Source organism: Panicum virgatum, chromosome 1N, assembly GCF_016808335.1.
Source record: "Panicum virgatum strain AP13 chromosome 1N, P.virgatum_v5, whole genome shotgun sequence".
Classification (NCBI taxonomy): Eukaryota; Viridiplantae; Streptophyta; class Magnoliopsida; order Poales; family Poaceae; genus Panicum; species Panicum virgatum.
Window position 1 is genome coordinate 1,711,540 of NC_053145.1, and position 22,765 is coordinate 1,734,304.

General features: G+C 49.1%; 3 protein-coding genes and 1 pseudogene across 6 annotated transcripts; 1 reads left to right on the forward strand and 3 right to left on the reverse strand.

Moving 5' to 3' along the window:
* Nucleotides 1-1,468: 1,468 nt before the first annotated feature.
* On the forward strand, nt 1,469-2,709 carry LOC120654474 (peptidyl-prolyl cis-trans isomerase-like). Its single transcript, XM_039932009.1, has one exon. The coding sequence runs from the start codon at nt 1,873-1,875 to the stop codon at nt 2,389-2,391; it is 519 nt and encodes a 172-aa protein (XP_039787943.1). The 5' UTR covers nt 1,469-1,872; the 3' UTR covers nt 2,392-2,709.
* Nucleotides 2,710-9,220: 6,511 nt separating this feature from the next.
* On the reverse strand, nt 9,221-11,146 carry LOC120654475. 2 transcript variants are annotated; one of them, XM_039932010.1, is made up of 4 exons: nt 10,685-11,146; nt 10,477-10,539; nt 10,254-10,325; nt 9,221-9,844 (listed from the first exon to the last, which is right to left on the reverse strand). In XM_039932010.1, exons 1-4 carry the CDS (start codon nt 11,021-11,023, stop codon nt 9,557-9,559), a joined length of 762 nt encoding a protein of 253 aa, XP_039787944.1. In that variant the 5' UTR covers nt 11,024-11,146; the 3' UTR covers nt 9,221-9,556. The 2 variants fall into 2 exon arrangements, with proteins under 2 accessions (XP_039787944.1, XP_039787945.1); XM_039932011.1 differs by lacking the exon at nt 10,254-10,325.
* Nucleotides 11,147-13,095: 1,949 nt separating this feature from the next.
* LOC120654284 lies at nt 13,096-15,638 on the reverse strand (annotated as a pseudogene).
* LOC120654476 lies at nt 15,444-22,236 on the reverse strand. Of its 3 annotated transcripts, none has more exons than XM_039932014.1 (13): nt 21,901-22,236; nt 19,326-19,546; nt 19,175-19,229; nt 18,138-18,265; nt 17,905-18,043; nt 17,570-17,819; nt 17,408-17,486; nt 17,250-17,316; nt 17,089-17,146; nt 16,921-16,999; nt 16,376-16,663; nt 16,123-16,290; nt 15,444-16,015 (listed from the first exon to the last, which is right to left on the reverse strand). In XM_039932014.1, the coding sequence occupies exons 1-13, from the start codon at nt 21,920-21,922 to the stop codon at nt 15,695-15,697; spliced, it is 1,875 nt and encodes a 624-aa protein (XP_039787948.1). In that variant the 5' UTR covers nt 21,923-22,236; the 3' UTR covers nt 15,444-15,694. The 3 variants fall into 3 exon arrangements, with proteins under 3 accessions (XP_039787948.1, XP_039787947.1, XP_039787949.1); XM_039932013.1 differs by having other exon boundaries at nt 16,376-16,675; nt 21,901-22,235; XM_039932015.1 differs by lacking the exon at nt 21,901-22,236 and adding an exon at nt 20,674-20,983 and having other exon boundaries at nt 16,376-16,675.
* Nucleotides 22,237-22,765: the final 529 nt, after the last annotated feature.

Sequence of the window (22,765 nt, forward strand, 5' to 3'; positions counted from 1 at the left end):
GATGCTTGGGCCGTGGGCCGGCACGGGCTGGTACCCGATCCCGATCCAAGTCGCGTGGATTCCAAGCGGGGGCGCCACGTGCCGCCCGCGTGCGCGCGCCCCTCCCCGCCGGGAATATCTCGCCCCACTGGCACGTGGCATATCCCCCCCCTCTCTCTCGCTATCTGGCATGCGGCCACGCGGACCCCGTCCGTGCACGCCGCGCCGCTTACCCGGGCGGCGCCGCGCCGCGCACGGCGGGGGCTCCCCTGCACCACGTCCATCGACCAACCCCATACAAACAGTGGCGGAGCTCGCCCAAAATTTTAGCTGGGGCAGAGCATGTTTGCCGCAAGAGAAGAAAACGAGCAAACCACAGAATTGGCAGCAATTCCATCCGACTGCGATTGCTTGCCATGCCACGAGGGTGAAGGAAGGAAGAGTGAACGGGAGACCCTGATCTAGTCGAATTCCTCGCACCGCTGTGCTCCCGAACGGCGGCAACGTCCCTCCCGCCCCGTGGCTTGTGCCGGCAGCCCTCCCGCGCGACGTCGTGGATCTCCCAGAGGCTGGCGTCCAGCTACCGCGCTGAGGCCGACGCGCCTCTGGCCCTAGGAAGAGGAAGAGCGGCTCCTCCACGAATTGCGGCGACAGGCTCGGCCCCTCCTGGCGCCGCCGCAGATGGAGGGAGGGGATGCAGAAAAAGGGCGAGGCCACTAAGAGGGGTGTCAGACGGGAGGCGCGGAGCATATGGATGAGGGAGGCCACACGATGCATCGGGTTGGCCAGGAGCAACTCATTCAGTGTGTCACTGGGCTGGGCCAAAAACTAAACTAAATGGGTCACACGACTGCCACCGGCCCAAAATGATCGTCTTCTTCCTCCGGCCTGCAGGCAGACAGATCGACGGTCGCCTGGAACGCCATGGCGCCATGGGAGGGGCAGGGGCGGGGGTCTGCTCCGCCGGTAGGTGGGGCAGCTGCCCCACCCTGCGTGACGGGTAGCTCCGCCACTGCATACAAATATCTGTTGCGTTGCCCAACCGAACCTTGGTCAAAGGTCTTGGCCTCGTTTGGTTCGCGTTAGGATTTTAACGTGCTAATGAATAATGATATTTTGACCGTTAATTACGGTGTCAAACAAAATCAGTTTATAAAACTAACTCTAGAACCCCCGCGCTAGTGACCTTGAAGAATCTAATAAGGACTTTGACCGCACGATTAGAGGATGGTTACTATAGCATCACTGTAGCCAATTATCGATTAATTACCAATATTAAATTCGTCACAAAAAATTACATATATCTCTAAAAAAAATTTATAAATAGATTTCATTTAGTACTTCATGATCGAGATTTTTTTTCGAAGAACGTGCACAATATTTTTTAGAATGCCAAACAAGGCCCTTAACCCGACCCGAGTTACCCCCACCGCAGTTACCGCGGGCACAGGGGAGAAGAATCCAAAGCCCTCTGTCCTCTCGCACGCAGCGCGCCGCTACCGCGCCCGGCTGACAAGCCGGGCCCACGCTCGCCTCACCCGCCTCGCGCCCGGCCGATAGCGCCCGGCCCGTCAGCAGCGGGGCGCGGCGCGTCACGTGCTCCACCTCCTCCTCGCGGTAACCAGAGTACCTAACCCCGGTTCGCCTAACCCCACCGCCTTACCATCCGGGGGTTGGTGGTTGCCTTGTTGGTTAGCCCTTCCCTCCGTCGGATCGCGCATCCGACGGCCGAGCCGCCCCCCGCCATGGATTTCCGACCTCGGAGCCGGCTATTTAACCGCACCGGGGTCTCCCCTCCTCAGATCACGCAGCAGCAGCCGAGCCAGCCACCGGATTTCTTTCTCCTTCCCCCACCCGAGCAAGAGCAAATCCCTAGACTACTAAACCCTCGCCATGGCCAACCCCCGCGTGTTCTTCGACATGGCCATCGGCGGCGCCCCCGCGGGGCGCATCGTGATGGAGCTGTACGCGAACGAGGTGCCGCGCACGGCGGAGAACTTCCGCGCGCTGTGCACGGGCGAGAAGGGCGTGGGCAAGAAGGGGAAGCCGCTCCACTACAAGGGCTCGGTCTTCCACCGCGTCATCCCCGACTTCATGTGCCAGGGCGGCGACTTCACCGACGGCAACGGCACCGGCGGCGAGTCCATCTACGGCGCCAAGTTCGCCGACGAGAAGTTCGTGCGCAAGCACACGGGCCCCGGGGTGCTCTCCATGGCCAACGCCGGGCCCAACACCAACGGCTCCCAGTTCTTCATCTGCACCGTGCCCTGCCCTTGGCTCGACGGCAAGCACGTCGTCTTCGGCCAGGTCGTCGAGGGGCTCGACGTCGTCAAGGCCATCGAGAAGGTGGGCTCCCGCAGCGGCTCCACCGCCAAGGTGGTCAAGGTCGCCGACTGCGGCCAGCTCGCCTAGATCCGCGCCGATCTGCTGGTCCCGGCCGCCCTCCATCCGCCGTCGTCGCCTCCTTCCGTTCGCTCCGCTCCCCCCCTCCGCACTGAATAAGATGACGGTGATCTGAGAGGTGCTTCTTCCGAATTGAGTCGAGTCGTGTTCGTTTGTCGTGTGCTGTGCTGGTGGTGTCTAGGGTTTTAGGTGGTGGATCTGCGAATCCGATGGGCCATGGTTGGATGGTGTCTCTGCCTGCTTGTTGTGGTACGATGAATTGATGATGATGATGCTATGATGAGAAGTGAGAACTGAAACCTGAAACCTGGCTCTGGTACTAGTCCATTATTTGCCTCGAAGTTCTGCTTGTGCGATGCGTATTTTGTCCGCTCCGAGCTGCGACTGAGCACGCCGTCTCGTGAAGTTGCAATGCTAGCGATCCTGTTTAAGGGGGCAGGTTGGGTTGGTATGATCTATCTGAAATTCTGAATGCCAGTGCTGATGATCTTATGAAAGCATTAGCCTTATCTGTCTGAAGGAACTGTAAATGAATGGTCCCCGAGGAAAGTGAGAGAGTGTTAGGCGGTGTTTAGTTGGTGAAAAAGTTTGGGTTTGGCTATTGTAGCATATTTTGTTGTTATTTGATAATTAATATCTAATTATAGATTAATTAGCATCATTATATTCATCTCATAGGAATCAGTTAGATTATGTAATTAGTTATTTTTTCAACTATATTTAATGCTCCATGCATGTGTTCAAAAATTTGATGTGACGGATACAGCGTAAATTTTTTTGGAAATTAAATGTAGCCTTAGTGAAAATTTTTGGTTCAAATGTCACTTTGATTGTTAGACCAGATGTCGGAAGGGTTTTTCGGGCATTAATTAAAAAACTAATTTCAGAACTCGCTTAGAAACGGCGAGACAAATTTTTTGAGGTCTTTGACCGCATCATTAGCACATGCAAGTTACTGTAGTATTTATGGCTAATCACGTACTAATTAGACTCAAAAGATTCGTCTCATCGCGTACATCCAAACTGTACAATTAATTTTATTGTTTAATTACATTTAATATTTCATGCATGGAGACAAAAAATTTTAGAAACTAAACCGCGCCTGAGTGATTGACCCCTTATCCGTTCACTGTTTCTTCTGAAAAAGTACATGCAGCGCCTGTCTGTTTGTTTATGACTGCCGTTTATTTGTTTGTACAAACAAACAGTAGCAGAGTTGGTGGTACAAACAACTCAGGCCCTGTTTGGTTTGGAGGGTAGCATAAGAAGTACAAATTTTGATCAATAATTATGAGTACTAAATGAAAATGGTTTACAAAACTAACTTCGGAACTCCTAAGCTACTTCGCGAGATGAATCTAATGAGGTCTTTGACCGCACGATTAGAGGTTGGTTACTGTAGTATTATTATAACCAATCATCGATTAATTACCGTCATTATATTCGTCGCGAAAAGTTACATCCATCCGTAAAAAAGTTTTGCAAATAAATTTTGTTTAGTATATCATGCATGCAAAAAAAATAGAAACCAAACGGGGCCTGTAATTCTTTTTCAGGCCGTGTTTTCACCTTGGGTTTATCAGGTTTTCAGCGTACTCCGAGATTAGTCCTAGATTCTCGGGGGAGGTTGCGACGTTGTTTATTTGGTGCAGCTACTACACTGAAATTTCCCACTTCACTTAGCGCACTGTGACTATGTTCCCCACACTAATTCAGTATTAGTCATCATTTTTTATTTAGCAGTATTTCTCTTCCACAACCAATCAACACCACCCACAATCAGCCGTCCACACTCCATCAGATTCAGATGGTTTCACGATTGATGGCTCCATCCCCCTGATGTGATGAGCTGCTCTTTTTTCGGAAAGTACAGCACCGCGCCTGTCTGTTGTGGCCGAGACGGATGATGGGTATCGGTTCACTGCAGCATTAATTTCTTCTTCATTTTCCTTCACCTCATTCTGTGAACGTAAAATGTTAGCAGGGGATTTTTTTTTTGTCTAATGATGCTCGATCCGTGTAGGCCGAAACAGGCGGATTCGATCCCAGCTAGCACGCGCACGAAGGCAGCTTCCTCACCTGGTTGCAACGGAAGCGGTGGGCTTGCAAGTAGCTCGATCGGATCCACGGCTTAGGATAAATAAAAAGTGTTAAAAATTCTCCTTCCATTTGGATGAGATCTACGAGTAGTATGTTCATTTTTTCTTTTTTCTCTTAAGATTGGTACTACTAGCCTGCTCTTGGCCGCCAAAAAAACAAAGCTCCGTGTCATTGTTGTGCGGGTTACTGGTAAACTAGTACGAGTCCAGATCTGGGCCCAGAGGACGGCGTCCCGTCCCCGCGGTGACGAGCGGAGGGGAGCCTTGTTTGGTTAGCTTGTTTTCCTAGGGCGCACGCTTTCTAAAAAAAAATTCGCATGCATGAAATACTAAATGAAGTCTATTTATAAAACTTCTCCAGAAATAGATGTAACTTTTCATAAAAAATTTAATGACGGTAATTAATCGATTATTGGCTAAGTAATGCTACAGTAACCATCCTCAAATCACTCGGTCAAAGGTCTCATTAGAATTTTCATGGTTCTTGACGCGGGGTTTTGAAGTTGGTTTTATAAACCGACTTTATTTAACACCATAATTAACAATTAAAATATTATTATTTTCTAGAATGGACTGAAGCAAACAAGGCTCTGGAACGGAGGGGGCGTGGGCGGCTCGAGGAAGTGGGGCGCGTCGGGTGGGTGGGTCCGGAGTCCGGATGCAGTGGTAACGCAGGGTCGCGTTGCTGCTACGCAGCTTTGATTGTGCTCCGGGCCCGTCGTCGTCCCCACGGTTGCCTTGGGCTCCGCGCACCACCACCAACGATGCCGGGCCATGCGCCGGCGCCCGTGCCGGACGGGGAAAATGATTGGCGCCCAGATCCCTCTATCTCCGTCTTGTGCAATCCTGGCGTGCCAATCAGCAAGGGGAAATCCTTTTTTTCAGAAAAAAATATACTGGGCCGTTGACCATGTGTCGTATCACTGGACCAGCCACGTAGCATGGTATGCTCGCTTCAGCGAGTGCTGGTGCATAAGAGCAGATACAACAATAACAATTACTCAATTAGACCTGTTTAGTTCCCATAAATCCCCTACCTATAAGCTAAAAATGAAATAAATTGCTTATTTTGCCAAACAGCATGGATTTATAAGCTAGGGACTTAATAAGTTCATAAGTTGCTCCACCCCTGCTTAGAGCAAAATAAGTTCACCTACACCACATGGGACCCATTGAAACCCTATCAATTCCTACCCCGCGCCCTCCCAGCTATGCAGTCCCCGCAAGCCGCTCCTTTTCCCCGGCTGCCACCACCCCTCGTCACCACCTCCTCCCCGTCGCCACCATTGCCGGCAACTCGAGGAACATCCACGACTTCATCGCCCGGTTCGACGGTTCCTAGGCCGGCGAAGAGGATGATGAGTTCTTCGGTTACGGTTCACAGGTTGGTACATACTCTCAGCCATTGGTTGTATTCATGGATCAGCCCACGCTTGGATTCATGGCTGCGTCCGCGTCGGGACTTGTGGCAGCGCCAGCATCGCGAATGGAGGGCCTCGACCTCAACTCCCCCAGGCGGCGGCCTTTCCCGGCCTCGGCCAGTCCCAGTGCGTCCTCTAGTCCGAGGAAGTCCCTGCCCGTTGACGCAGCGGCAAGCATGAGGTGACACAGTAGCTGTAAATGAGGATTTTCATTCCAACTGTCAGCAATGACATCGACGTCAACATCGAAGACATGCAAATGAAGAATAGGGGGAAGACATGAGTGATGATAGAACGATTTTCATGATTGGATAGCGGAAGGATTATATCGAAGGAGGTAGATGTGTCTTGCTATAATCCTATTTGTTTCAATGTGGAACCATGTAATTTTATATTTCTAAGTACATGATTTTTATAGATATTTTGTATGGATATTATTTATTCCTCATTCATATGAATAAATGAGATGGCATGCCGGAAGACAAGCAACATCGCGCGGGAAGGGAAGCAATGGCACGCGGGGACACAGGGTGGAGCCAAGGTAGGGGCAAAAGGGTCTTTAGTAATCAGCTTATAAGTCACTGCAACCAAACAACACAGGGACGAAACTGGTTTTCAGTCCTGCTTATTATCCAGGCTGACTTATTGGAACCAAATAGGACCTTAGCTTATGACCAAGCTACTTAATATTTTTGCTGATTTGGAGAAAAGAAGAGAGAAGAGAAAGGAGAGCTTAGCTCTCATGCAAACACCAACTAGAAGACAGAGTCATATGCAATGGTGGGTCACACATTAAATGAATGCGAGGAGGACTAGGAAAAAAGATGGAATATGAAACAGAAAATTTCTTATAGATAAATAAGAGATCATTATTATATAGTTTAGCTCTTACAACTTGGCTAATAGAAAAAATTGCTCTAACAACTCGCTCTGTTGAGCTGGCTGTGGCTGGTAGCTGATGCTGATTTATTGATCAGAAAAATATTGCTGGCTGGTGGCTGATGCTGATTTAGTGTGAGAGAAAAATACTGCTAGCTGGCTAGCTAACAAGCCAGATGAACAGAGCTGACAGTAGCACTGAAGCACCACCATTCCTTGTTTTGCAGCCTGCAAGGTTTGACCAGATAGGTACTTGGATTTGGCAGCTGGCTACGGCCTTCTACTTCTTTCGTTCCAAATTATTAGTCATTTTATTATTTTTTTAAAATTTATTTTACTATGCATCTATATATATTATATCTAGGTGTATAATTAAATTTATAAACCTAAAAAATTAAAATAACTAATAATTTGGAACAGGGTAAGTACAACAGATATAGTTAGTGCTGGTCGTTTTCTTGACGTCCCCGTTGGGGCAACGACGACCTAGGCAGCCCGGCCAGTTTATCCGGCACCGAGAAGCAGAGCCATGGATGCGTTGGCCTGCTTTGAGTTATGACTTTGACTCGGCGATGTGTGTGTGTGATGCGAGTACGCGGCGGCGCCTCTGTTCGGCCCCCAACTGCCTCTAGCAAATGGGCCGTGAGCCCATCTCTCTATGGTGCACGGAGGAGAAGTGTGTTGTGGTTTCGTCTAAGAAAATGTTATTTTTTTCCTTCTCGTCAGACTCATGAAACCATTCACATAATCTCCTTAAGCGGTTTGAGGCTGAGGTGGCAGCAGGTTTTCTCTTTTTTTTCTATATTTATTTTGTTTGAATCTTTAAAAAATCATAGTAAATCACAAAAAATTATAAAATATAGATTCCAATTTTGTTAGACTCCACATGAGTAGATCTATGCAATGAATATATTAGATGATATACTTTAATATAAATTTTTACTGTAGTTTTAGATATATACTTTTTTGTAATTAATTTATAGCTACAGTTTTTATCGTCCAATTATGATGAAATTTTTATTGTGGACTAAACATTATATGATTGAGCTATAGTAAAAATTCTATAATTCTTGGATCATGTTTGACTAAGTTATAGATTTATCTAGATAAATCTAGACGAATCTGTAGATAAACCTAGATAAATCGATAACTCAGTCATACATGATCTGATAATCATAATTTTTTTACTACACTTCAATCATATAATAATTATCGCACCATATAAATTTCACCATAATTGGATGATGGAGACTATAACTCCAAATTAATTACAAAAAAAGTATATATCTAAACCTACAACAAAATATTTGTACTAAAGTATATCATATAATATTTTCACTGCTTATATTTAGTTATGCGGAGTTCAAAAAATTAGATTTTTCATTTTATAATTTTTTTGTGATTTACTGTTTTTTTTAAAAAAATTAATCAAAATAAAAATAAATGAAAAAAAGAAAAACCGCTGCCACCTCAGCCTCAGGAGGTTATGTGAACAGTTTCAGAAGTCTGAGAAGGCTGGATGGACAGTTTCATTATCCAAAGAGTAAAAGCAGATTCGGCTCAAAGTTTTAGGGACAAAAATGACTTTTTCCTTTGGTTTGGTTTGGACCACCATCCTCCTGGTGGCCTGCGCCGGGGATATGTAGGGTCCGCTTGGATTGATGCCAAAGTTTTGGCAAACCAAAATTTTGGCCACTATTTGATTGGGTGCCAAAATTTGCCCACCTCTCACATTTTTTCTACTAAAATGTGGGCAAGTTTTTTGCCCGATATTTAGCTAGCCAAAATTTTGGCATGGCACCAATCCAAGCAGGCCCGTAGTGGGCTGAGATAGGCCCGACCAAATGTGCAGGTGCAGTCGGTGCCCACTTCCGGGCTTCTTGGGCTTATAGCAGTGCTTACTCGGTTCCCGAGGCCTAAATACTTCACGGCCCATACAACGCCGTCCGGTAGCACAATTTTTTTTCGAAAGATCGTCCGGTGTAGAGAGAGAGAAAGATCGTAGCACACTGACACTCCCGTCGACCATCTGATGAAAAAGGGAGGAAAAAATCAGAACAATTTCTGCTACTGCTCTGTTGAACGGGCTGCGCGGCATTGCCAATCTTTACATATATTTAGAGCTTGTTTAGATCACTATGTATTTTGGTTTTTGAATTTTTAGAAAAAATCTTCAATATTTGAAGTATTAAATATAGACTAATCACAAAACTAATTACAAATCTTGTCTGCAAACTACGAGACGAATCTAACGAGCCTAATTAATCCATAATTAGAGCATATTTACTGTAGCAATTTAGTGTCTAATTACGTTTTAATTAGACTCATTAGATTCGTCTCGCGATTTATAGTTAATTTTCGTAATGCGATTTATTTTTCGACTACATTTAGTACACTATGCAACTATGCAAGCGATTTAATTTTTTTTTGCATTTTGACTTTATGAACATGGCCTTAGTCAATAATATAATCAATACTGCTTACTAGTAAGTACCGATAAAAAATCTCACAATGTTCCAGGACGATCCAGACGGCAGCTACCTCTCCCTGCCTTTCTCCAAATCGACCCAGGCATGAATACGAATGGGCTTCGATTCCTTCCTCCTACACTCTCGTCTTCGCCAGAACAGTTTTGATTGCCCGACTATCACTATACTATAGCAATTACTACTACGACTACTACAAGCTAGTGCTGGTCCGATTCGACCAGCCTGCTACGCTCAAAACTTGCACACGCGGCGGCGTCAATGGCGCCGCCGTCGCCAGTTCCAGCGCTCACCCCGCGCGCCGCGGCCTGCTCGACACCAGCGGGCAGGCCACCTTGGCCCGCAGGATCTCCAGCCTCCGCCGCCGCGCCCCCGCCGACACCGCCGCCTTCTCCATCGCCGCCCGCTGCTGCACGAGCCGGTAGTACTCAAAGGCCGCCGCCGCCGCCGCGACCGCCTGGGCCTGCGCCCTCGCCTGCTCCTCCTCCTCCGGCGCCCGCGCCGGCTCGTTCAGGTCCAGCCCCTGCGCCGCCAACCGCGGCCGTTTCCGCGCCTGCTCCTCCTCCTCCCGTTTCACCTGCAAAAGCGACACGTAGCATCCTCGCGTCAGTCTTGCCCTTTTTCACCTCGCTCATGACGACATGGCGTCGGGCCTAAATCGGGAAACCCATCGCCCAAAAGGGGCAAAGCCAATCGACACAGCCCACATGGGAAGGGGGGATTTTTACTACTCGTGCTTCTATCTATGGACTATGGTCAATGGCGATGGGGAATTTTCCTCTCTGTTTTCTCTCTCTGATGACACTCTGTAGCAACGGGGATCGGAAAGGTGCCGTCTTTCTCGGGGGAGCAGAGTTGGAGTGGTTGCCGTCCGGCCAACACGCAACCGCCCAAGGATTGAGCAGCAAGAAAGCAATCACATTTCCTCCAGTGCAGGATGTGGATGGAAAGAACTGAGAGAGAGATAGAGAGAGAAGACTCCGCACCTTATGCAACTGCTTCAAGCTCTCGTTCGTGCTCCTCGAGCTCTGCAGCCGAGCTCTGTCCTCCTCGATTTGCTGTTTTTTTTGTTGGGAGAGGGGGACAGAATTAGCAACGAACCGTCAGGAATCCTAATCGCTCCAGCTCACTAATCGCGAGGCTAATTACGCGGGCTATCGAAATCTGATCTCGCGAGGAGGAGGAAGAGGATGAGGGGTGCTGACTGACCATGAGGAGGTGCGCGCTCTCCCGCGACAAGCTGGAGACCACGCCGTGCTTCTCCGGCACCCACTGCGGACGGAGACAGATGGATTAGAGCACGGTTTCTGTTTTTGTTTTTTTCAAAAAAAAAAGGAATCGGAAAGCGAAGCGACGACGAAGACTAGCAGCAGCCGTGGCGGCGGCGGCGGCCGCGCAGATCTCGCGGCCGGCTCACCTGGTCATGGGAGGTGGGCTTCTTGGCGTCCTCCTCCTCCATGGTCGCGTCGTCCCCGCCGCTCTCCGGGTAGGCGAGCGGCGTGTCCGGGCTGGCGGCGCCGTCCCGCCCCGCGACCCCGGAAGCGGGGAGGACGGGGGCGGGGGTGGCGGGCTTCTCCTCCGGCATCGACCGCGGCCGGCGCCGGCCCCACGTGGGGAGCTCCGGGGCCGGTTGGAGGCGCTGCATCCGCCGCCGCCGGCGCCGGTCCCGCGCGCGCAGGGTCTTCTTGAGGCCGCACAGAATGGCGGCCACCTCCAGCTCCGCGTCCGTGAACGCCTCCTCCTTCGCCGCCGCCATGGGGATTGGGGATCCGGAGGCGAGGCGGCCGCCGAATCGGGGGAGGCGAGGCGGCGGCAGCTGCTGCAGCGCGATGGGAGCGGAAGGAGATTGCTTGCTCGGCTCAAGGGCCGGGTGGTTTAATAGCGCCACGTGGCGGGGGCGTCGTGGGGATTGGGTGACCGCCGGGGCCGCGCGCGGAGGATGACGTGTGGGGCCCGGTGGTCGGGGCGCCCGGGAGTGGCGGGGTGGGCTCGGCGGGCCGTGGCTGGCTGCGCGTGGGGCCCGCCCGGGTCGGCTGGCTCTTCGGTTTGCTTGGCTCTCCCGGCCTCCGCTGGATCTTCGGCTCAGTATTCCGGTAGTGGCAGTGGTATACAACCCCCGGTTTTTTAGGTTTCCTTTACGTCTTCTGTTGGCTTTTCATTTCCTCATCACTTGCTAAATGGATGCATCTGCAAAGCTGCTTTTGCCTAATGCACATACTACTCGTGAAACTTGTTTCATTGTGGATCAATGACCAGTAGAATGACACATCGTCTGTGAAAGATGATTCCGATTATAACATAGCATTCTTGGGATAACACATGGCAAGTGACGTATAGTTTCCTCTAGTATAATCCGATACATGGTGCGAGAATTTAGCAGCATGTAATGTGATAAAAATGTATTAGTTATCAGTATTTAATGTAGAGTTAATTGGATCCATGCTATTACAATTGTTCGAGTTCACTGATCTGCCATTACAATTTGTCATATTAAAACCGTGCCATTACAATTCTACTGCTTTCCGAAACATGCCACTACTTACCTTTTCAATGTGTTTCACAAAATTTATGGACCAAATTGCCCCCCAACCTTCTTCTTCCTCTCATCCCCTCTCTCCTTTCTCTCTCTCCATGGCATACCTGCCGCGGCCGGCCATCCCAGCTACCGCCCGTTTGCTCGCCGGCTCACCGCGCCACGCCGCGTCCTCTCACCCGTCACCCGAGCAGCCGAGACTCGAGAGGCCGCGCGCGCAGGCAGGACTGGACGGAGGAGACCGAGCAACCCCCAGTGGCGTCGAGCGTCGCGCAACTGCTACGCGGCGCCACCAGCGAGCATGATGATGGGTGGCCCCTCCGCAGGACAGATGCCGGCCGGCCCGGCGGTCAGCGGGGTCTACTACGGGTGGCGGCATGCACGTAGAGGACGGCACGCACTTGCCAAGGAAATGAGGATCTGCCATGGAGAGAGAGAGTGAGGAAGAAAAGGATGGGATTAAGAAGAAGGTTAGGGATATTTTGGTCTATAAATTTTATGAAACACGTCGAAGGAACAAGTAGTGTCATGTTTTGGAGAATTGTAAAATTACAGTGACATGATTCAATATGATGAATTGTAATGGTAGATCAGTGAACTCGAATAATTGTAATGACATGGATCCAATTAACCCTTTAATATATACTATGAACCAATCTAAAGTACGACGTTCCAAATTAAAACCGTTTTCCGATTCAAATTGATTCTAACCAATACAAGAATGAATTGAAAAGCGATGTGTTCACTCTTCACATATATTTCAAACGAACATTCCAACTTTAGAGGAGCTGGGTTTTCATGCCCAAAAAACCTACTGCATGCTTTTGAAGCACCCGTGGTCAGTTTTCGGCATTTTTATAACTGTACATTTTGTTTCATAGAAATCTTAGGTTTCAGCATGATCTAATAAAGTATGAAACAATTATGTAAAATTTTGCGTGAGGTGGCCGTGGACACGTTGCTAAACCGTACGGTATTCCTCAGACTACGGATTTACTTTTTCTTTAGAAATCAACTCACATGACGGATGAAAACCGGGGACACTGCAGGGCGCGCATTCGCTAGTAGCTAACGAACTTATACTCTTCTTCTTCTTCTTCTTCTTCCTCCTCCTCATAGCTTCTTCTTCTTCCAACGACTACCACGCCGAGCTCGCCCCCGCTGCCGGCGCCGCCCTGCCCGTCTCCGGCGGCTCACGCCGCCGGATCCGCCGCCGTCGTCTCGACCTCCACCACCCTAACTCGTCGCCGGAGCTCGCCCCCGCCGCCGGCGCCGCCCTACCCGTCTCCGGCGGCTCACGCCGCCGCTGTCTCGACCTCCCCCTCGCCGCCGGAGCCTCGTCGCCGCAGTTTGCCCCCGCCCCGACCCTGCCCAACCGCCGTCCCCCACCGCCCGGCTAGCGGCGCCCCCGCCACCGTTCCTCGCCGCCCCGCGCCCGCCACCTCCGCCGGGCCGGCCAGCCCCCCCGGCCTCCCTCTATAGCTAGGGAACTCCGGCAAACCCCAGCAACCCAAAACAAGAAGGCCGGCGGCGACCTCGCCGCCGACCGCCATGCCCACCTCCCGCCCAGGTGTTCGCCGCTACCGGTAGCGATGCGCGAGCTCTATAAGGAATCTGGATGAAAACCTTGCCGATGTGTCATCCATCGATCTTGATCACTGGGCGGTACATTGTCCTAGCTAGCTTTGTACACACGGATCTGCGAATCGCACGGCCGAACGGTACACCACACGCGTTCCTGCCCGGGCCATGTGTCACTGCGTCAGGCCGGCCCAGCCCCTGCACCTTGCGCGTGCGTGTCACGTGACCCCGATCGCGGCGGCCTGGCCACGACCTCGCACTACTAGAAAAAGGGCCATAGGCACCGGTTTGAAAGAGGCTTAGGTACCGGATTTCGAACCGGTACCCCGAAATCGAGACCAAAGGCGTTGGTCTAGGATACCGGGTTTTTTAACCGATGCCTAAAGTCTTCTTCGGTACCGGTTGGAAATAGCAACCGGTACCAAAGGCCGCCACGGGCGTTCCGCATCCACTCCCCATTCCCTCGTATCCTCTCCCGTTCCCCTCGCACCCCCACCAATCATTCAAAAAATCAACCACAAAATATAGATACAATTCATAGATTTCGCAAATCATTCAAAAAATCGATCACTAGATACAATCCATACAATTCGATATGCATCTCTATTCGAGAAAAATAAGAAAAAAAGAAAAAAAATCACCCACGGCGGCATCTTCTCGCTCGCCCACTGGATGACGCTGCCGGTCTTGTCCTTGCTGGCGACGGCACTCTCCTTGGCGTACTCGCCGGCCTTGTGCTTGGAGGCCTCGAGGGCCTCGGCGGTCTTGTGCTTGGCGGCCTCGATGGCCTCGGCGGTCTTCTGTTTGACGGCCTTGGTGGTCTCGAAGGCCTTCTGCTTGGTGGCCTCGGTGGTCTCCCCGGCCTTGTGCTTGGTGGCCTCAGTGGTCTCGCCGGCCTTGTGCTTGGCCTCGTCAGTCTTCTGGCCCAGGTAGCTGCCGGTGTCGGACGGCTTCTGCTAGGTCGCCTCCTTGGTGTCGTGGCCCTTGCCCGCCGCGTGCCCCGCCGCGTCCGACGCCCGGTCCTTGGCGTGCTGCGCCGTGTCCTTGATGTGCTCCGCCGCCGAGATCCGCCGGCTAGCAGGGAGGAGAGGTCCCCTGCTCCGCCTCCGAGACGCCGCCGGTGGATGTGCCGCGGCGAGCAGGGGAGGGGCGCGCGCGGAGGGAGCAGGGGAGGCTCGCCCCGCCCCACGCCCGTGCCGGCCGCCGGTGGAGGGAGGAGGGGAGGGGGCGGAGCAGGGGAGGGGCCGGAGCAGGGAGGGGCGGCGCGCGTGGGAGAGAGAGAGGAAGGGAGGAGAGAGAGTGACCGGGGAGGTGGAGCCGGTCGCCGCCGCGGAGACCCTCGCCGGCCGGGAGTTGCTCGCCCGCCACGGAGCTCCTCGCCGCCGCGGAGACCCTCGCGCCGAGGATGAGGGAGAGAGAGATGAGAGGTAGAAAAATGAGGGGGTAGAGAGATGAGAGCTCAGTGCCGACGGCCAGGACTTTAAAATATCGGACAAGGCATGCATTGGCACCGGGTCATGACTTGACCCGGTGCTAATGGCTGCTCCAAAGGCACCGGTTCTTATTATTATCCGGTTCCATTTATGTTTTTACCAATCGGAACTGGCTCATGGTATTAACCGGTATCTTTGATATTTAATTGGTACCGGTTTCTGACGCGGCGTAACTTTCCGGCGCTTGACGCAGGCCAAGAGTACCGCCTAATGTTTCAACCGGTACCAATGTCTACTATTAGTACCGGTTGCAACATGAGCTGATACTTTTGGCTTGGACCTTTGGCTTGTTTTCCAGTAGTGTGGGTCAAGTTATCTCCGGTCCGGGGTCAGCCGAGAGAGACGGAGGCGCCCGACCGACGCCGACGCGTACGTGCAAGCAAGCAATGCTCGCTCGGCCACCGAAGCACGCCGCCGGCGACCGCTCCTGGCAACAAGTGCTCCTGCTCGGCTGCTCCTCCTCCACCGCCGGCGACCTTCAGAGCCCTATGTTAATTTGCACAGTCAAGTTCAACCTTTTCTCCTCTACGTGTAATAAAAAACTAATAACAAGGATCAGAACGAAAAAAAAGAGCTTAAACTGACAGAGAGCCTTGTCTTGTGTTATGCAGCTGGAGCTGGGCATGGTAAATTTTGTTAATTACAGTTCAGCCCCCGGTTCAGCTCTAGCCTCTAGCACAACCCTTCTTCATCACCAAGTTATCACACAAGAAGTAGCATGGATTCCTTTCCTGACATTGCTGTAAGTTTAACCTCAGCAGCATTCTCCCTGGTTACATATATACTGAATCAGTAGTAGTGTATATCTAACACTAGAAGGCTACATCAACCTGAGCTGCTGCGGCTGCCAGCCGCCGCCCTGGTACGGCGCGCAGAAGAGCTCCATCTGCGGCGGCATCGCCGGGGGAGGGAGCATGGCCATCGTCGGCCGCAGTGAGGGCATGTTGTGCCACGCTGCCGGCGGCGGCGGTGTGCCGTCCGGCCTCGGCTGGTACTGAGAAACATGGTACTGCCACATCTGCTGCTGCTGCTGCTGCTGGGTTGGTATCAGTTGGTGGAGCGTCTTCATCATGGCCGACAAGCTCGCCGGGAGGCCGGGGCGCGGAGCGTAGCCCATGCTGCTCATGTACTGTTGCGGCATCTGCCAGAGAAGCAAGACGCGACGCCATCAGACCCCCCATCTTGAAGCTTGGAACAGACTTGGTGACATGTTAAGAATCCATGTGCAGAGGAAGAAGAACCTAGTACCTGTTGGAGTGCTGCAGCAGGTGCCAAATGCCCTCTGCTGTAGGGAAGATGAGGAAACGGGTACGGCATCGCTCCCCGGGGCGCGATCTGGGGGTGCAGATACTGAAGATGCTGCGTGCCCGGCGGTAACGCCGTCGAAGTGGGCAGGTTCAGGAAATTACCACTGACCTGAAAGATGCAGCATGGCAGCTTCTTCAGTTCAAGAGTTCAGAGGAATTCAGATAGCGTTTGCAGCGAAACTAGCCACGCTCACAATCTTTTGCCGGCCAGCACTCGTGTCGCCCATGCCAGCAGATGGCTGAACCGGGGCCTGCACGTCGAAGTGCACGGTGTAGAACTTCTCATCCCGTGGGTTGTTCTTGGGAATGGTGGAGCCGTTTGGAGACCTTGAGGAGCGGGCGAGTGGGGTTTCCTCCGGTTTCACTTGGTTTTGGGATGCCTTCTCCTTGTTCATATGCATCTGGATCACATGGCTCACGTAGACATGGGTGATACTCCTCTTCCATGCCTTTGTTGAGCCGACATTTTTAACCAGCGAAGGCTGCAGATAAGACTGTTACATCTGTCAGCGAATTTATTCAGAGCCAATTCGTAGAATTTCTTTTTCAGAGCTTCAGGTAGCTAGATTGTAGCTCGACGAAAACAATTGTACAATAGGAAATTATGAAAGCGTCCACAAGCCAATCCTTGACGATGAATTTTAGGTAGGAATCAACCAAGGTCATTCCTAAATGATTTGTTGAATAAGAAAATGAAAGTACGTAAGCCTAATAACCGAGATGACATATTGACATGTACCTTGTCCTGATTTACAGGTGCTGTAAATTTGGAGGCTTGAGAAGTAGTATTTTTGTGAGCTGTCAATTTGCTTGAAGGCCTGAAAACGGACATACATTTTCCATCTTCTTAACAACCCAACTAAAATCTCTACGATAAAAGATGTTATTGGCTTAAACAGAAAATTACTTTATTAAGTACCCATCTGCGGTACGAGGCAGTGGAGTCTGGCTCAGAGGCACAATTTCTGATACAGTAGCAACAAATTAGCAGATAAGTAATAACAATAATAACCAGTATTTAATAAAATGCAGTTAAGCTGTTACGGTATCCCATAATTGTAGGAGTACCTTGTGCGCTAATATTCTTGGCCTTTTCTCTCTCATGTGGCGAGATATCAGATTTATTAGAATTCACCTATATAAAAAAACATATTTGAGAAGACCACGAAGCATTAGAACCAAATGAAAAGTACAGCATTACTTTCGGACAGATAACAGTGCAGTACCAGCCAAAGAGGAGCCTCTGGTTTCTTTGCTGCATAACTCTGGCTATCATCAAACCGCACTTTCTGCTGCTTTGGCGTGCTACAAACAGAAATAAACATGAGAATGCAGCTTACACAAGGACAAGATAAGGGACCAGAGGGCATCCACGAGCAGTTGTCTACCTGTTGTTGGAGGAGTCTTTAGATGGGCTTGGCAAATTCACAACAGTTCCCAAAGAAAGATCCTGCATTTGCTCATTTTCTGACGAAGGTGGGTTTATGTTGCTCGATTGATCTGTAGCACCAGGCACTGGATTTGCATGTGGAACGCTGTTGGTTCGCCCTACTTCTTTATCTATGCAGGTAGCTTGGCTAGCCAAATCATTAGCAGGACTTGGCAGTATGACAATGTCGTCACCCCCCTTAGTAGCACCTGCAGGGGCGGTCACAAAAAAAATATGAACATTTTCTAAAACTGTAATATTGAGCATGATAATTAGAAAAGAGTGAAGATAAACCTTCTGAATAAGAAGTTGAAGCAACATTTAGATTTGAGCTATCTGCTGTAGCCTTGTCAACCGTGAGCTCACTAAGAGAGGATATTTGAGATAGGGACAGCAAAACATCGGCGATTACTTCCTCCTCTTCTGTAAATAACTGTGACGAAACAAGAATGTGCATCTCTCACTTTATGTTTTTAGTCTTGCTTCATTATAAACGATGGAATCATTGCAGCAGGAACTTTTCTTACCGAGCTTCCATTGAATCTTGTTTTCTGGTCCACAAAAGAAATTTGAGCACTGATAGCCGAAAGATTACGTCTCTTTTTGACATGCCGAGATGATGCAGAAACAAATCGACCGACTCGCTTCTTTATGGCTGAATTAGGAGGGTAAAAGTTGAAATGTTATCTTAGAGCTTCAGAGCCCACAACTGAATCTACCCATGGCACTGTGACAATGCACAACCAATTGCACCATAACACTTGGAAAGAAACAACAGTTGAATATTTAAGTGCCCACAAACACATAACCAGCTAGATTAGGTTTTAGGGAATCACTAGCAATTGTTCCCACCTGATAAATCTATTATTTTATTATTTGGCCAACAAATGGAGCCTCTACGTTCGCTCTCAAGGCCTAGCAATTCCCACGTTAATCGGAGAAAAATAGAAAAATAAAAATTACCCATCACTGCCATTATAATAAAAATTAGCCTAAAATACCCCTGTGCCTAATTAAAAATCACCATCAATGACATTATGAAAAATTAAATATAAAATACCATTTAGCTATGTATCAATTACAAACATATTATTAATAAAAAATAAAGCTAACAACAATAAGCCAAAATAAAAAGAAATAAGAATAATTATATGCATAATATTATTAAAGCTCAACAAATCAAATTGTTATTATAGGTAGATCATATTTGAATTATTTTAACCAACAATAAGAAATAATTTACGATAATGAATAGTGTGATGTATGGTAACAAAAAATATTATCTTTTAAAAATAGTAAAAATACAACGACATGTGAATTTTTGGATTTTCAATACTAGCCGCGCAAATGTGCGGGCCATACGCCTAGTACTCCTATATGATAGAAGGCAATCAACATATTAACAACTATGTTGTTTGTTCACTTAAACTTAAAATATCGTTCAATCAAAAGTAACAGGTATTCTTTGTTGACCATACTGTAAATAAAAAATTGACATATGATGCAGCCAAAAATCCATTTTCTCTGGTCTTGTAAAAGAAAAAATACAGTTGTCAATTGGTACCTGATCTTAACTTTCTTGGAACTGGAGGATCGACAGCATCACAATGCTCAGCCACCTTTGAAACAGCAAAACGAACACAAAGATTAAGCATAAAGAACAGAAAGCAAATGGCTGTACATGGACAGGGTACAGGCCAAATAACAAAAATTACCTTTCCAAGGTTCCTCACTCTTTTCCGACTAACCAAGCTGCTGAAGCTTGCTGTAGATAGAGAGCAGAGGACTGTATCATCGTATACTTCATCAGACTCCCCTGCCTCTACCTTGTTCATGTCGCTATTGGTTGATCTCCACTTGAACGACTTTTCCTTCAATTTCTTCTGCCTCAATGCCACCTTGTGATCTCCTCCTTCACTATCCTTTCCGTTACAACCTGAGACAACATGAAATGGCAATTGACGTTAGGAATCACATGGTGATTTAGCAGTTAAAACAACTAAGCACAGTTTTCAACGAGCTTTCATAACTATATTGAAACAGAAAGGGACACTTGATGCCTTTTGGAAATAATCTAGGATCATAAAACTTCTATACTAAAAAACAACAACACAGCAATACAGTGGATCATACAGTTTTATTTAAAGAACTACATGATTGCATTACAAAGTTCTGAAAAGCTGGAGATGAAAACTCTGTAAGTAGCATGTGTGACGTTTCATCAGGCAGGCTGTGTGGATCCATATGTTCCATAAGGAGCATCTGTGAAAAGGACAGGAAGCTGAAGCTAGAGGCTTCAAGGCTTGCGTGCATATCTATCTACACGTAGGCAGTAGGTGCCAAGCGTTGCGACCCAGGCCAACATCACCATATCTCGAAAATTTCTTCAACGAAAACTTCACCCAACTGAGCCATCCGAAACCAGAAAAATCTGGAACAGCTCCACAGGAAAGAAAGGTTTCTTGTGGCCAGGGATCACTAGGAACACAACTAACCACGTCAGAGCAAAAGGAGCACTACAGCCACATAGAACCAAGATGGAAAATTCACCGTATGGTTTACAGCTCCTGTCGGAGATTCTTTTTGGAGCGGCGAAATTTGAGCCACCACTGTATGATCATCTAATACTAGTAGACAATTGTGTGGTGGTCTCTACCCAACACCTAGTGCTAAATGGTGGTACTTGCTCTAGGCTCTAGCCAATGCTCGTACTAGAATACTAGATATATTACCTTACTCCTGTAGTCCTGTCCAAACTAATAATAATAATAAAATGGGCCAATTTTTTTTGGGGGGGGGGGGGGGGGGCTTAAAACCAATCACAAAGCACACAAATACTATATCTGTTTTAAAAAATCTATATCAAGGTGAGCAGTGGGGCCCAGCGCCCCTCCCAGGTGAAGAAAAGACCCAAAAAAGCTTTGATCTTTCGAGGGCGCATTAGGAAAAGATAAGGGGCATTTTGGGGACGACAGAGATAGAAAGTCCCAGAGTTAGTTCACTGTGTGTAACCATCTGTTCTGGACATGGGAGAGAAGCATCAATGGAACAGCACGCACATACCACCACCAGCAGTTGGTGGAGACGAAGAGGAGCAGGCACTCCTTATCGTGTCTCCTTGCTAGCTGCCCAAGCCCACCCACCAGCTTCTCCCTCGTCTCCGTATCCACCATCCAATCCAAAAAGGGTTCACTACTAGCTGCAAAAAGATCTCACAGCTCTCTATCTCTCTCTAGCCTCTTCTATCTTCTATCTCTCCCTACACGTACACAGTACACACGAGAAATGCTAGGAGAGAAGAGGAGATGAGGCATGGATGGATAGACATGGTTAGGGCAAAGCGAGCAGCTGGGGCTGTTGTGACTGGGACAAGGAGACAGCATCCAGAGGCCAGCAGTATACTGGAAGCAAAGGCGGCAGCAGGAAAAGATAGGATAATAAAGAAAAGAAAAACAAGCTGCTGCTCGGTCCTATGAATGCAGAGGAATCAGATGCCGGGAAAGGCTGATGAGGGGGATGATGATGGGAAAGGTGCTGATGAGAGGGGAAAAAAAGAGAGGGAATTCCTTTTTCTGGTGGTCTTTTGTTGCCTGAAAATGATTCAGGAATCCTTAGACCACCCCCACCCCCACCCCTCCCAAGAATCTAAAAAGGAAATGCATTTCCAAATCTTTATCCAGATCCAACATATAAAATCTTTTCTGAACCTCATGAGAGGGGAAAAAAGTAAAAAAAAAAAGAAATCAGATTTTGTGCTCCTGAAAAAGCAGATGATGATAACTTTCGCTGACACGCATGCTCGTGTCTTACCCAAACAGACAGAAGAAAGGAGATGATGGTAACTTTACTCATTAGGAGCAAGACCATATCATCATAGGGATCGAATTAAGCCCCTTTGTCCATCATTACATTTGACCCCAAATGCTATGTTCTTTTTCAAGCGGTAGATTTCATTTCATAGTAACTGCCGAATTAATCCCGACAGATAGATACCTGAGGTCCCCCATCTCACGATGGGCAGTCATGCAGAGTTCATCGAGCAAAAAGGGCAGGAACAGAAGAGAAGAATTGAAGTAGTAGCAGTAGGTGCGAGAATTAAGAGGAGAAGCTGCAACCGTCGCCTGAAATCCGCGCACGATTCCAGCCAGGAAATCGCAAGAACAGTGCACACGAAGAGTAATAAAAAGAAAAAAAATCGAAGCTTTTTCCTGCTCCTAATTCGAAGCTTTTTCCCCCAATCCGAAACTGAAAAACCCCGAGCGTGCGAGCAAGCACACGAAGAACACTGACCTGCACCTGCTCCTATCTGCATCTCGTCGATGCGTCCTTGCAGCGGCAGCAACAGGGGTCGGCGAGGAAGACGCCGGGCAGGGCTGGAAGGAAGCGGCCGGCTGCAGGGGAAAGGGAAAGCGGAAGCGGCATGGGAGCGAGGGCCGAGGGGTGCCTCTGCTGCTGCGCCGGCGGTTGCTTGCTTGTGCTCTTCTTCTCCCTCAACTCGCCCCCGGTGTTGATGAGCAGCAGCAGCAGGGGGGAGGACCGGAGGAGGAGGAATTGAGGGAGGAAGAGGGTGAGTGAGTGAGTGGTAAATGCTTGGCAAGGACGGCGGGCAGCAGGCAGCAGGCGCCGCGGTGCGGGGACGTGGGCTTTTTGTTGGAGATCTGGTGCAATCATGAAATTAGTGAAATCACCGTGCAATTGAACTAAAAGGTCTTCAAAATTTTTTGAAAAAATCATGAATGTACATCTCGGTCTACCCCATCTACATATAAATTTCTACGATCAAATTTATCTTACACTTGCAGTTACAAAAAGATAAATTTGAGCTGCATTTGAACGTTAATGATTGGCGATGGCGTGGGCACAAACGGAAAGCTGCAAGCCCTTGCACTTGCCTAGTTGCCTTGCCTTGTCCTGGAGCAGAGAAGGTGTAGGACTGACATGCGGGATGGTGATTGGTGCGTGGTGATCTGCTGATGCGGCCGCTTTTCCCGTTCATCTCACTTGTTAAATATCTCTTTCTTTCTTGCCCACCTCTGAACTCTGGTTAGTGATTAATATCTGATGCAATCAACAGAGGCATGCTATGAATTCCATGCATCCTCGACTTCCATCTGCAAAATCGAGTTTTTTTTTCTCGAGACGCATCCGATGATCC